At 40.4% G+C, this 15,769-nt stretch overlaps 1 protein-coding gene across 1 annotated transcript; it reads right to left on the reverse strand.

Moving 5' to 3' along the window:
- Positions 1 to 204: 204 nt before the first annotated feature.
- Positions 205 to 3,144, reverse strand: LOC128657813 (DNA-dependent metalloprotease SPRTN-like). Its single transcript, XM_053712230.1, has 4 exons — positions 2,981 to 3,144; positions 1,557 to 1,656; positions 1,310 to 1,435; positions 205 to 423 (listed from the first exon to the last, which is right to left on the reverse strand). The coding sequence occupies exons 1-4, from the start codon at positions 3,142 to 3,144 to the stop codon at positions 205 to 207; spliced, it is 609 nt and encodes a 202-aa protein (XP_053568205.1).
- Between the last annotated feature and the right edge of the window lie 12,625 nt (positions 3,145 to 15,769).

Raw genomic sequence — 15,769 nt, forward strand, 5'->3', positions numbered from 1 at the left:
CCCTTTAGATGTTGCTCACTTCTGATTGTCTGTAAAAGAAAGTTCAGTATAATTAATTTTTTTCCAAGTACAGCTTCAGTAGCGCTTGATATAAAGGAATACTAATAAGATATATCAAGTGACAATGCATAACATATAAATATACCTCTAGATAACAAATCCATCATTTAGAGATGGGACTACTCTACCTTTTTATGGCACAGATTATGGTTTAGATTTTCCTAGAAGGTCATCAAGGTCTGGCCTCTGCACCTTCTTAAACTTCCCTCCACAGTTGGTCTTGTGCTGGTCCCACCATGATGGTTTGGCACGAGAGTATGGGACACAGAAACCATAATAGGGTTTCTTGGTGTTGCAAGGTCCATCACACCGGTACCACTTGTTGTCATAAAACTCAATTTCCTTATGGAAGGTATGAAAGGTCTGTAAACACATATAGACAACAAGTTACATACAGTTTGTATAATTGTATCTGTCAAAAAGAAGCAGAAGCATATAAATGTCTTACCAAATAATAATAATAATAATAATCTCTATCTATTACTATGGAACAGTACATAATGTCACATACATAAGGGTCACAGATTCAAATGGATTGTAACAAAGGCCACAGTAATAGTACAAAGCTAAAATCACATTGCTACAACCTACCCTAGAGTATATTCCTGCTAAACATATTAGCTCCTTACTGACCCATTTGTAATACATCTCTAAGCAGAGACCCAACCAGCCAACATTTCCTGGCTAGTGTCTGAGACAGTGAGTCTGGGGGCAGAGACAGATTAATCCCTTGGGCACCGTGTCAGTGGCTATGAGTGGAGTCAGGGTAGTAGGTGTATAGGTTGGGGCATGGTATAGGAGCTAAACTAGGCATAGCTGGGTGGATAAGGCCAGCAGTGTTTTTCAACTCCAGTCCTCAAGTACCCATAACAGGACAGATTTTCTTTATTCCTTAACCAGAGCACAGGTAAAATAATCAGCTGATGGGTGAGAGAGCAGATTAGTAACCATGGCTACTGATCAGCTGATTATTTCACCTGTGCTCTAGATAAGGTATCATGAGAATCTGGCCTGTCTGCTGTACTTGAGTACTTGAGTTTAGAAATACTGGATTAGGGCACAACAAAAACTGATGTGATAACATTTCTGCAAAAATAAGAATATTGCAAAAAAGCTTGTAATTTAATTTTAAAAGCACAATTGTGTATTTTAAATGTACTTTTTATTTATTTTTATTGTTAGATTTCTGTTTTATGGTTTATAAATATAACTTTTCTGAAAAATGAAATAAAAAAGCACATTCACTTACGGTAATGTGGAATCTGCCGGCGGTATTTATTCTCTGCATATGGCTGCAGAAAACTGGCCCATGCATGTCACTTTCCTTTATGTTATTTATACATAAATACGCATGAATCATTTCATGCAAAAGCGACTGTAAAATAGAAAATGGTGCATTATTAAACAATATTTTTTTTAATCATTTATATGAAGAAGAAAAAACAGCATCAGCTGACAATAAATGATTTCACTTTTTTAATTAAATAATTTTTTACCTCAATAAGATCTTTCCTGCTCCTCCGTTTAAGCAAAGGTTCACTTAAATTGATGGTGCATTTGCCAGATTTCCGTTGATAGCTACACAAACCAGCACACCTGAAATAAAAGATGATGGCATATAAATATGTAAGAATTATTTTATAAGCTAAATTAGCAGAACTATAATTAGCCCCATCCCACAATTCAGGATATTAAAGAAAAGTATGAAAGTATCTAGATACAGCAGATAATGAGGTCTACTATATGATATATCATATGATATACCAGGCGTCTTCTATTAGAGAATATAGAGATATTTGTTATAATTGGTCACCTATATACTGTACCATACAAACAAGTGAAACCTATAGTTCTCTCCTTACTGCTGACGGCATATTTGTTTACCCCCATAAAAGCCAAGTGAAAATTTCTGTACAATTTACCTTGCATGGCTTTTGAGGAGGTTTTACATTTGAAGACTTTCCATTGTAAAACTCTGTGATAACAAACTTATCATACTTATTCAAAGCATTATTATCAGTAGAACAGCCAATCAAAAAGCCATAGCATCTGCTCCACAGACAGAAGTAAAAACCTCTAAACCAGGCAGCTAGAGCGCTCTCTCCTTTCTGTCTATGGGGCAGGCGATGTGATATTAAATATTATGTTCTGGCTGCCAATGCTGTCTTGGAAAACAAAAAGGCTTGAAGGCATTTAATCCTTTTATTAAATATTACATTCTACTGCTATTTTAGTTATGATAATATTGCAAAATGCACAATATAAAGTGTACTGTAGTACTAATTGGGTATTTGTTACCTCTAGGAACTTAAACTTTTACCTTAACAAATTTTTGGTGTGTGTGTGTATATAAAGTATGTATATATTTATATATATATAAATATATATCTATATATATATACAGTATATATACACATAGATACACACACACACAAAAATATATATTTATATTCGCACACACACCAGACAATAAGCTCTATCTGAATGCCAGAAAATAAAGTTTGGTGCAGCTGTTTTGCTTTAACTGAGGCTAATCGTTTCATTATATTAAAAAGTACATTTTCTTCTACACTAAAAAACTGCAAACTGCTATATTAAGCGCTGTTATGTGGCTACCATATTTATGGCTGCAATTTAATGGTGACACTATTGCTTAAGATTATGGCTCAGATCTTGGCCATATTCTACCATCAATAATCCTTTAGATTAACATGATCACATTTGAAAATGTAGTTCATCATGACAATCAGTATTATTTATTTATTGTATTATTTAACTCAAAATGTGGTTGACATGAACTGATCAGTCTGTTTTCTAATCAGCCTAAAAGTATAAATCCTGTATTACTTCCCCTTTGTAAGACCTTATTGTAAATCTATAATAAATACAAAGCCCTTCTCCCTCCATGTTCTCAACTTACATCACCATAAGAGGTTTGTTACTCCACTTGACTTTGACTCCACTTAGCTGTCCCCAGAAGTACCACTGGTTCAGCAGATCAAACAATTTTAAGATGTCTGGGGATGGATCTGCAAGTTCTTCATCAGAGATCTTCTTGCTGCCAGTTGAACTGGTGGCAGCCATGCCTGGATAGGCTCTCAAACTACTCACTCCACTCAGCAATAGAAATTGTCTTCTCAACACCTGAGAACACACACCTCACTACTAACCCTCACCATTGGGCAGTTGGTGGCAAGAATTTATAGCCAGCATGGTATTGTGATGGCATTGCTTAGAACACTCCATTGTTATGGCTCATAGAGCAGCACTACATTGTCATGACAACAATATCAACACTCCATTTTCATTACTTAGACTTCAAAGACATTTTTTGTAAATACTATCTCTGTTATAATGCTGTACACTTGTTTAAGTAATAAAATAAATGATTTAACACATCAGCTAGCCATTAACAACTAGTCCTGAAATAGGTGCAGTAACGGCAGAAAGTATCCAATATTTTTATATCTAGGCCTGTTTCCACTGAGCTGCTGCCGGAAGCCATTATACCTATCACTGCTGTCAGAAGCCATTACGCTTATTTACAGTTTCCGATGGCATATTTTCCATCATTAAAGGCAGCCGGGGAAAAACAAATATGCATCCTATAGTGAATAATAGAAGCCAAAAAGTACAAATTTACACCCGGTTTCCTTTGAATGCACAAAAAGGTAAAACACTGTCAGAAGCTGTCGATAAGGTCTCAAACATTATGACATGCTCAACTAGCTGTAAAGGAGGGGAAATAAGCTTTCTGAGGCCAAGTTCCCATTGAGATATTAAAGTTTGCAAACAATACAGGTGTTTAACATTATAAATGTATTGTTATTAGTAATGTCGCAAACTTAAAAATTTCGGTTCGCGAACGGCGGACTCAAACTTCCGCTATTGTTCGCGAACCCGCAAACTGCGCGAATCTCCATTGACTTCAATAGGCAGGCGAACTTTAAAACCCACAAGGAAGGACTCTTTCTGGCCACAATAGTGATGGAAAAGTTGTTTCAAGAGTACTAACACCTGGACTGTGGCATGCTGGAGGGGGATCCATGGCAAAACTACCATGGAAAATTACATAGTTGATGCAGAGTCTGCTTTTAACCCATAAAGGGCCTGAGTCATCTAACATTAATAAATCGTTTGCAATAACGTGCTTTAAAACATCAGTTATGATGTCGTATCGATCAGGTAGTGTAAGGGTTACGGCCGCTTCACAGTGACAGACCAAACTCCAAGTGTAACGCACCGCAAACAACCGTAAACAGTCCATTTGCACAACCATGAGATGGATAGATTTGATCGATAGATACATAGATTAAATAGATCAATAGATGCAATATACATATGATCGATACAAATTACATAGATCAATAGATGCAATATACATTTGATAGATACGAATTACATAGATCAATAGATGCAATATCCATTTGATAGATACGAATGTTATCGATCAAAAGATGCAATATACATTTGATAGATACGAATTACATCGATCAAAAGATGCAATATATATTTTATCGATACGAATTACATCGATCAATAGATGCAATATACATTTGATAGATACTATTGATAGTTAGATAGATTTGATAGATAAATAGATAGATTTGAAAGATATATAATTTCCCTGACAGAGTATAACAATAAGACATGCGGTCTGGGACCCGTGGTGTGTTAAGTAGTACTATTCTTAGCAGTTTACTACTACCTGTTAATCCCGCCATTGTGGGAGGTCTATATGGCCTGCATTTTTGGAACAGGGAGATGGAAGAAGATGATTGTCTGTCGTCCTACTTCTAATTTTTCAAAAACACAAGCGGCTGTCTCAAAACAGTCCGGACACGAGATAGATTTGATAGATATACATAGATTGATAGTTAGATAGAATCGATAGAAGATAAATAGATAGATTTGATAGATATAAAATTACCCTGAAAAAGTATAATAATAAAATATGCGGTCTGAGACCCATGGTAACTAGGTTGTGTTAAGTAGTACTATTCTTAGCACTTTAATTCCTGTAACTCCCCCTATCGGGGGAGGTCTATATGGCCTGCCTGATTACCCTGACAAAATATAACAATAAGACATGCGTTTTTTGAACCATCGTAACTAGGTTGTGTTTATATTAGTACTATTCTTAGCACTTTAATCCCTTTTACTCCCCCTATTGGGGGAGGTCTACTCAGCCTGCCTGGTTACCCTCACCAAATATAATAACAAGACATGCGGTTTTTGAACCCATCGTAACTAGGTTGTGTTTATATTAGTACTATTCTTAGCACTTTAATCCCTTTTACTCTCCCTATCGGGGGAGGTCTATACATCCTGCCTGATTACCCTCACAAAATATAACAAGACATGCGGTCTGGGACCCATGATAACTAGGTTGTGTTTATATTAGTACTATTCTTAGCACTTTAATCCATGTTACTCCCCCTATCGGGGGAGGTATGTATGGCCTGCATGATTACCCTGACAACAACAAGACATGCGGTCTGGTACCCATGGTAACAAGGTTGTGTTAAGTAGTACTATTCTTAGCACTTTAATACCTGTTACTCCCCCTATCTGGGGAGGTCTATATGGCCTGCATGATTACCCTGACAAAGTATAACAATAAGACATGCGGTCTGGGAGCCATGGTAAGGTTGTGTTAAGTAGTACTATTCTTAGCACTTTAATCCCTGTAACTCCCCCTATCGGGTGAGGTCTATATATGGCCTGCCTGATTACCCTGACAAAGTATAACAATAAGACATGCGGTCTGGGAGCCATGGTAAGGTTGTGTTAAGTAGTACTATTCTTAGCACTTTAATCCCTTTTTACTCCCCCTATCGGTGGAGGTCTATATGGTCTGCTGATTACCCTGACAAAATATAACAATAAGACATGCGGTCTGGGAGCCATGGTAACTAGGTTGTGTTATGTAGTACTATCCTTAGCACTTTAATACGTGTTACTCCACCTATCGGGGGAGGTCTATATGTCCTGCCTGATTACCCTGACAAAATATAACAATAAGACATGCGGGCTGGGACCCATGGTAAGGTTGTGTTAAGTAGTACTATTCTGAGCACTTTAATCCCTTTTACTCCCCCTATCGGGGGAGGTCTATATGGCCTGCCTGATTACCCTGACAAAATATAACAATAAGACATGCGGTCTGGGAGCCATGGTAACTAGGTTGTGTTAAGTAGTACTATTCTGATTAGTTTAATACCTGTTACAACCCCTAATGGTGGAAGGTCTATATGGCCTGCTTGATTACCCTGACAAAATATAACAATAAGACATGCTGTCTGGTACCCATGGTAACTAGGTTGTGTTAAGTATAAGTAGTACTATTCTTAGCACTTTAATACCTGTTACTCCCCCTATCTGGGGAGGTCTATATGGCCTGCATGATTACCCTGACAAAATATAACAATAAGACATGCGGTCTGGGACCCATGGTAAGGTTGTGTTAAATAGTACTATTCTTAGCACTTTAATCCCTGTAACGCCCCCTATCGGGGGAGGGTCTATATGGCCTGCCTGATTACCCCTAACAAAATATAACAATAAGACATGCGGTCTGGGAGCCATGGTAACTAGGTTGTGTTAAGTAGTACTATTCTTAGCACTTTAATACGTGTTACTCCACCTATCGGGGGAGGTCTATATGTCCTGCCTGATTACCCTGACAAAATATAACAATAAGACATGCGGGCTGGGACCCATGGTAAGGTTGTGTTAAGTAGTACTATTCTGAGCACTTTAATCCCTTTTACTCCCCCTATCGGCGGAGGTCTATATGGCCTGCCTGATTACCCTGACAAAATATAACAATAAGACATGCGGTCTGGGAGCCATGGTAACTAGGTTGTGTTAAGTAGTACTATTCTTATTAGTTTAATACCTGTTACAACCCCTAATGGTGGGAGGTCTATATGGCCTGCCTGATTACCCTGACAAAATATAACAATAAGACATGCGGTCTGGTACCCATGGTAACTAGGTTGTGTTAAGTTGTACTATTCTTATCACTTTAATCCCTGTAACTCCCCCTATCGGGGGAGGTCTGTACAGCCTGCCTGATTACCCTCACCAAATATAAGCACAAGACATGCGGTCTGGGACCCATGGTAACTAGGTTGGGTTAAGTAGTACTGTTCTTATTAGTTTAATACCTGTTACAACCCCTAATGGTGGGAGGTCTATATGGCCTGCATGATTAGCCGCACCAAATAAATCAACAAGACATGCGGTCTTGGACTGGGACCCCATGGCTAACTCGGTTTTCAAAAGTAGTACTATTCTTAGCACTTTCATCCCTGTTACTGCCACCTCTCGGGGGGAGGTCTACATGGCCATCATAATTAGCCTAACAAAGTACAACAATAAAACCTGCGCTCTTGGAACCATGTTAAGTAGGTTTATTTTGGTAGTACTGTTCTTATTAGTTTAATACCTGTTACAACCCCCTAATGGTGGGAGGTCTATATGGCCTGCATGATTAGCCGCACCAAATAAAACAACAAGACATGCGGTCTTGGACTGGGACCCATGGCTAACTCGGTTGTGTAAAGTAGTACTATTCTTAGCACTTTCATCCCTGTTACTGCCACTTCTTGGGGGAGGTCTACATGGCCATCATGATTAGCCTAACAAAGTACAACAATAAAACCTGCGCTCTTGGAACCATGTTAAGTAGGTTTATTTCGGTAGTACTGTTCTTATTAGTTTAATACCTGTTACAACCCCTAATGGTGGGAGGTCTATATGGCCTGCATGATTAGCCACACCAAATAAATCAACAAGACATGCGGTCTTGGACTGGGACCCATGGCTAACTCGGTTTTCTAAAGTAGTACTATTCTTAGCACTTTCATCCCTGTTACTGCCACCTCTCGGGGGAGGTCTACATGGCCATCATGATTAGCCTAACAAAGTACAACAATAAAACCTGCGCTCTTGGAACCATGTTAAGTAGGTTTATTTCGGTAGTACTGTTCTTATTCGTTTAATACCTGTTACAACCCCTAATGGTGGGAGGTCTATATGGCCCTGCATGATTAGCCGCACCAAATAAAACAACAAGACATGCAGTCTTGGATTGGGGACCCCATGGCTAACTCGGTTGTGTAAAGTAGTACTATTCTTAGAACTTTCATCCCTGTTACTGCCACCTCTCGGGGGAGGTCTACATGGCCATCATGATTAGCCTAACAAAGTACAACAATAAAACCTGCGCTCTTGGAACCATGTTAAGTAGGTTTATTTCGGTAGTACTGTTCTTATTAGTTTAATACCTGTTACAACCCATAATGGTGGGAGGTCTATATGGCCTGCATGATTAGCCGCACCAAAATAAAACAACAAGACATGCGGTCTTGGACTGGGACCCATGGCTAACTCGGTTGTGTAAAGTAGTACTATTCTTAGCACTTTCATCCCTGTTACTGCCACCTCTCGGGGGAGGTCTACATGGCCATCATGATTAGCCTAACAAAGTACAACAATCAAACCTGGGCTCTTGAAACCATGTTAAGTAGGTTTATTTCGGTAGTACTGTTCTTATTAGTTTAATACCTGTTACAACCCCCTAATGGTGGTGAGGTCTATATGGCCTGCATGATTAGTTTGCACCAAATAAAAAACAACAAGACATGCGGTCTTGGACTGGGACCCATGGCTAACTCAGTTGTGTAAAGTAGTACTATTCTTAGCACTTTCATCCCTGTTACTGCCACCTCTCGGGGGAGGTCTACATGGCCATCATGATTAGCCTAACAAAGTACAACAATCAAACCTGGGCTCTTGAAACCATGTTAAGTAGGTTTATTTCGGTAGTACTGTTCTTATTAGTTTAATACCTGTTACAACCCCTAATGGTGGGAGGTCTATATGGCCTGCATGATAAGTTGCACCAAATAAAACAACAAGACATGCGGTCTTGGACTGGGACCCATGGCTAACTCGGTTGTGTAAAGTAGTACTATTCTTAGCACTTTCATCCATGTTACTGCCACTTCTTGGGGGAGGTCTACATGGCCATCATGATTAGCCTAACAAAGTACAACAATAAAACCTACGCTCTTGGAACCATGTTAAGTAGGTTTATTTTGGTAGTACTGTTCTTATTAGTTTAATACCTGTTACAACCCCTAATAGTGGGAGGTCTATATGGCCTGCATGATTAGCCACACCAAATAAATCAACAAGACATGCGGTCTTGGACTGGGACCCATGGCTAACTCGGTTTTCTAAAGTAGTACTATTCTTAGCACTTTCATCCCTGTTACTGCCACCTCTCGGGGGAGGTCTACATGGCCATCATGATTAGCCTAACAAAGTACAACAATAAAACCTGCGCTCTTGGAACCATGTTAAGTAGGTTTATTTCGGTAGTACTGTTCTTATTAGTTTAATACCTGTTACAACCCCTAATGGTGGGAGGTCTATATGGCCTGCATGATTAGCCGCACCAAATAAAACAACAAGACATGCAGTCTTGGATTGGGACCCATGGCTAACTCGGTTGTGTAAAGTAGTACTATTCTTAGAACTTTCATCCCTGTTACTGCCACCTCTCGGGGGAGGTCTACATGGCCATCATGATTAGCCTAAACAAAGTACAACAATAAAACCTGCGCTCCTTGGAACCATGTTAAGTAGGTTTATTTCCGGTAGTACTGTTCTTATTAGTTTAATACCTGTTACAACCCATAATGGTGGGAGGTCTATATGGCCTGCATGATTAGCCGCACCAAATAAAACAACAAGACATGAGGTCTTGGACTGGGACCCATGGCTAACTCGGTTGTGTAAAGTAGTACTATTCTTAGCACTTTCATCCCTGTTACTGCCACCTCTTGGGGGAGGTCTACATGGCCATCATGATTAGCCTAAACAAAGTACAACAATCAAACTTGGGCTCTTGAAACCATGTTAAGTAGGTTTATTTCGGTAGTACTGTTCTTATTAGTTTAATACCTGTTACAACCCCTAATGGTGGGAGGTCTATATGGCCTGCATGATTAGTTGCACCAAATAAAACAACAAGACATGCGGTCTTGGACTGGGACCCATGGCTAACTCAGTTGTGTAAAGTAGTACTATTCTTAGCACTTTCATCCCTGTTACTGCCACCTCTCGGGGGAGGTCTACATGGCCATCATGATTAGCCTAACAAAGTACAACAATCAAACCTGGGCTCTTGAAACCATGTTAAGTAGGTTTATTTCGGTAGTACTGTTCTTATTAGTTTAATACCTGTTACAAACCCCTAATGGTGGGAGGTCTATATGGCCCTGCATGATTAGTTGCACCCAAATAAAACAACAAGACATGCGGTCTTGGGACTGGGGACCCATGGCTAACCTCGGTTGTGTAAAGTAGTACTATTCTTAGCACTTTCATCCCTGTTACTGCCACCTCTCGGGGGAAGGTCTACATGGCCATCATGATTAGCCTAACAAAGTACAACAATCAAACCTGGGCTCTTGAAACCATGTTAAAGTAGGTTTATTTCGGTAGTACTGTTCTTATTAGTTTAAATACCTGTTACAACCCCTTATGGTGGGAGGTCTATATGGCCTGCATGATTAGCCGCACCAAATAAAACAACAAGACATGCAGTCTTGGACTGGGACCCATGGCTAACTCGGTTTTCTAAAGTAGTACTATTCTTAGCACTTTCATCCCTGTTACTCCCCCTATCGGGGAGGTCTATATGGCCTGCATGATTACCCTCACCAAAATATAACAAGACGTGCAGTCAAGGAACCATGGTAAGGTTACTTCCTTTGCACAATCAAGTATACCAGTTGCAGACAGAGGTTCTGACCCTGCATTATGGCTGCACCTCTCCCTAAAAGAGGCATCTGTTACAGAGTCTTTGGGCATGTATACAAAGAGCTGGCCTGCCTAAAAGGAGCAGCAGGGCAGTACAGGTCGTTCTCCTTCAGCCGTTTTATACGATGGCCCAGGACCCTCAACAGCCACAACAGCATGAAACACCACATATGCCAACCTTTTGGCACAATCGAGTACAGGTATGGCATTGATTTGAGGAACCCGGAGATAATTTAGAGGAACCGGGAATATAAAAAACGTGCTTGGACACCCAGTACAGGTCGTTCTCCTTCCGCCTTTGTAGACGAGGGTCCAGGACCCTCCACAGACACAACAGCAGGAAACACCACCTATGCCGTCCTTTTGAACAATAGAGTACAGGTATGGCATCGATTTTAGGAACACAGAGATAATTTTTAGGAACCGGGAGATTGAAAAAGATGCTTGGACAACCAGTACACTTCATTCTCCTTCAGCCTTTTTAGACAAGGGTCCAGGGACCCTCAACAGAAACAATAGCAGGAAACACCACCTATTCCATCCTTTTGAACAATAGAGTACAGGTATGGCATCGATTTTAGGAACCCGGAGATAATTTTTAGGAACCCCGGGAAATTGAAAAAAAAAAATGATTGGACACCTAGTACACGTCGTTCTCCTTTAGTCTTTTTATAAGAGGGTCCAGGACCCTCAACAGAAACAACAGCAGGAAAGAGGACATATGCCCTCCTTTTGAACAATAGAGTACAGGTATGGCATTGATTTTAGAAACCCGGAGATAATTTTTACAAACCGGGAAATTGAACAAAAAAAATGATTGGACGCACCCAGTACACGTCGTTCTCCTTCAGCCTTTTGATAAGAGGGTCCAGGACCCTCAACAGAAACAACAGCAGGAAAGAGGACATATGCCACCCTTTTGAACAATAGAGTACAGGTACGGCATTGATTTTAGAAACCGGAGATAATTTTTAGGAACCGGGAAATTGAAAAAAGAAACATGATTGGACACCCAGTACACTTCGTTCTCCTTCAGCCTTTTTATACGAGGGGTCCCGGACCCTCAGCAGAAACAACAGCAGGAAAGAGCACATATGCCATCCTTTTGAACAATAGAGTACAGGTATGGCATTGATTTTAGAAACCAGGACATCATTTTTAGGAACCGGGAAATTGAACAAAAAAAATTATTGGACACCCAGTACACGTCGTTCTCCTTTAGCCTATTTATAAGAGGGTCCAGGACCCTCAACAGAAACAACAGCAGGAAAGAGGACATATGCCATCCTTTTGAACAATAGAGTACAGGTATGGCATTGATTTTAGAAACCTGGAGATAATTTTTAGAAACCGGGAAATTGAACAAAAAAAATGATTGGACACACCCAGTACACGTCGTTCTCCTTCAGTCTTTTGATAAGAGGGTCCAGGACCCTCAACAGAAACAACAGCAGGAAAGAGGACATATGCCACCCTTTTGGAACAATAAAAGTACAGGTACGGGCATTGATTTTAGAAACCCGGAGATAATTTTTAGGAACCAGGAATTGAAAAAGAAACATGATTGGACACCCAGTACACTTCGTTCTCCTTCCAGCCCTTTTTTATACGAGGGTCCCGGACCCTCAGCAGAAACAACAGCAGGGAAAGAGCACATATGCCATCCTTTTGAACAATAGAGTACAGGTATGGCATTGATTTTAGAAACCAGGACATCATTTTTAGGAACCAGGAAATTGAACAAAAAAAATGATTGGTCAGGAGGCGGGGGCGAGCAGCTGACTAAGAAGGCCGCAACACACTGAAGCTCTTGTGAAAGAGCTGGATATGAGAGAGACTAAGGACTGTTAAAATTGAGACAGATGGATGCAGGGGCAGCTGACTTAAGCCCGGAGCACTAGTGGAGCATTTCCATATGCCTGTTTACAGTTTGCCTTAACCTTGAGCACAATTCTGAGGCCATACGAGGGAACTCTGAACACTCTGTAAACTGCGCCACGCAAGCCGCGTGTAAAGGATAGACAACTTTTTGATTTCTACAAGCTACATGCTTAGCGATAACGGAAGGAGACAGAAGGTGAATAACACAGCAGTGCAAACAGAAAAGACACAGTGACTTGCCTCCACGCGGTATCCCTTGCCGTTTGAGGGCCCGACTACTTCCAGGGCTGTACAAAACTGAGGCGGTTGCCGACATATTGAGGCAGAATCACAGGGGACTTATGTGAGTACAACCGTACATTAATACAAGCAGCTTACTTGTGCACCACTCTCCCTAACTTAGCCCCAATTGGGATACGCTATGGCTGACACAAATCCCAGCACAGGCAAGACACGATAAATATCTACGCCCTCCACAGCACCCCAAGCTGCTTATACTAAGGCCTCCCTCCACCTGCGTAGGTTTCGAACACACAGCAAAAATCGCTGAACCACATCTAGAACTGAGGGAAACAGAACTTTTGTCATAGATAAACGCTCTTACAACAAATATTCCCAGCAGATTCCACGCAGGATACACACTCCCCCTCCCTTTCCCACTTACTCCCTGTGGTAGTGGGTCATATCCAATCTCCTTTTACCGTTATCGCTCTGTGAGAGCACTGGAAAGCCTTCCTAACCTCTAAATATGTCACAAAGGAAGTTAACAAGAAACGAGAAGTCACTGAAAATATCCCCAGTGAATCAGGGGGCTGTAAATTCCTTTTTTAAACACGCTGGGAAAAATAAGCCTAGTACAGACTCTGACCTCACCCAAGTCTCACAAGATGATAGCTCATGTGATGCGGCAGATACCATATCAAACCCACCAACAGCACCATTAGAAGCAGGCAAAGAAGACCCTATCACTTATGGTGCAATAGAGGCTCTTATTGAACAGGTCAAATCTTGCATTAAAGATGAGTGCGCAGACATCAAAAAAGACATTTCTGAGCTATGCCATAGGGTAGACTCTCTAGAAGAACACGAGTATGTAATTTCACAAAAAAATAGCAGGTTTAACCGCCAAAACTTCCCAACACCAGCAAAACCTTACAGCTCTAGAAGACAAGTTAGACGACTTGGAAAATCGCTCAAGAAGGAGCAATTTAAGGTTTAGGGGGATTCCCGAAATCGGTTCTTAACAATGAGATACAAGACTACCTGCAGGCTTTCTTTATAGAGCTGGCAAAGAATAATTCCTCGGACCCCCAGGATATAATCCTGGATAGAGCCCACAGATCTCTACGACCTAAACCTGCTGATGGATCACCACCCAGGGATATCATTGTCCATTTCCAGTGCTTCAAGCATAGAGAGGAAATATATAATTATTCTAGAAAACAACAGGCAACCTACGTTTCAAGGTCAACGAAATACAAGTGTTCCAAGATTTATCAGCGCGGACCCTCCAGAAACGCAGGGAACTTTCAATGCTAACTTCTCATCTTCGCATGCTGCGGATCCCATATCGATGGGGTTTTCCAACATCTGTGATAGCAGTTAAAAATGGCAAGAAAATTGAGTGCTCCTCTCCCTTGGACATTGAACACTTTTGTCAGTCTATGAATATTTCAGCACCTGAAAACACAGGACATTCCGGCACAATCTTCATCTTCAACAAGACAAGACATCCCCAAGGCTCAAAGGCGACCATGGCTGGAATCGTCGATGAAACAAAACAAGAGAAGACAAACCAACCAGATTAACGAAGATATTATCCACCTTGACAAGGGGACACGTAAATATATCACTTTCATTTGTCATTCTATCTTGTACTGCTAATATACGTAAGTTTAGTTGTGGACATTATATTATGATTCTTAATCTGGACTGAAGGCCCATAGTTTGTCAATCCACACTGAACTGTTAAAGAGACTCATGGCCTTCCGAAAGATACACATTCCTGTTAAGATATATTATGACTATGCACTCTAGGCTTGTTTTTGAAATGTTTTTATGTTTATGTTTAGCTCTTCATATATTTAATGAATATAAGTCAACTGTCCTGAAACCTAAACAAACTACACACCGTCCATAGCCTTTAATTAATCTCTACTGGGTACTAACCAATTGATTATGAAGGCCCGCTTAAAGTTGTAAGAGAATCCAGGTCTTCAATACTTACTTTTGACTGGCTTAGATATAATGTGGTTATTGATGTTAAAATTATTGCTCTAATGTTATATGTTATGCGACCTCTACACTATTCTAATTGTTGGCTTGGTCCGCCCTGCTCAATTATCGTCCCACTCGCCTTGGCGAGTTAACGACAGTATGTTATCACCTGGGGAATATCAGCCCATATTAGTTAATGGACTGATTGAGCAGGCTAGACTTCAACTTCCTTCAAATTATCAAAACTTAAGGTATGCTAGTTAGCAAAATTGTCCTGTATACCAGCACTCTTCTTCATACTACATGATCCTTTTCTCTCATTCTTTTCTACATACCCACCTCAAGGCTATAGAAGACCTCACACAAAAATTATTATTGCATTATCACAACTTAGAAAAGCCACAGATTATCCTCCACTTAGAAGGTACCTGCATCCACCTTTTTCCCCTAAATACCTTGTACTTCACAGTCTATTTACTGTCAATCTTGTATCCAGCTCTCCTACAAGCCTCATATCTTACATTACCTTCAAATTTTCTATCTTTAGATAACAAACATATTCTGCATTTCTCTTATTAATAGACCTATTCAGGAGCCTTTTTCCCACCTTTTAGCCCCTCCAACTCCCTTCAGCCATAACCCCTTCCCTTAACCTCTCTGTGTTTTACTACTTAATTGTACCCTGACTAAACACCCACTTGCTACCAGTAGGAAATTACTTCCTCGCCACATGAAGGGGACTATACAGATGCAACACAGAATGTTAAAGGGT

This window comes from Bombina bombina, chromosome 4 (genome assembly GCF_027579735.1).
Source record: "Bombina bombina isolate aBomBom1 chromosome 4, aBomBom1.pri, whole genome shotgun sequence".
Classification (NCBI taxonomy): Eukaryota; Metazoa; Chordata; class Amphibia; order Anura; family Bombinatoridae; genus Bombina; species Bombina bombina.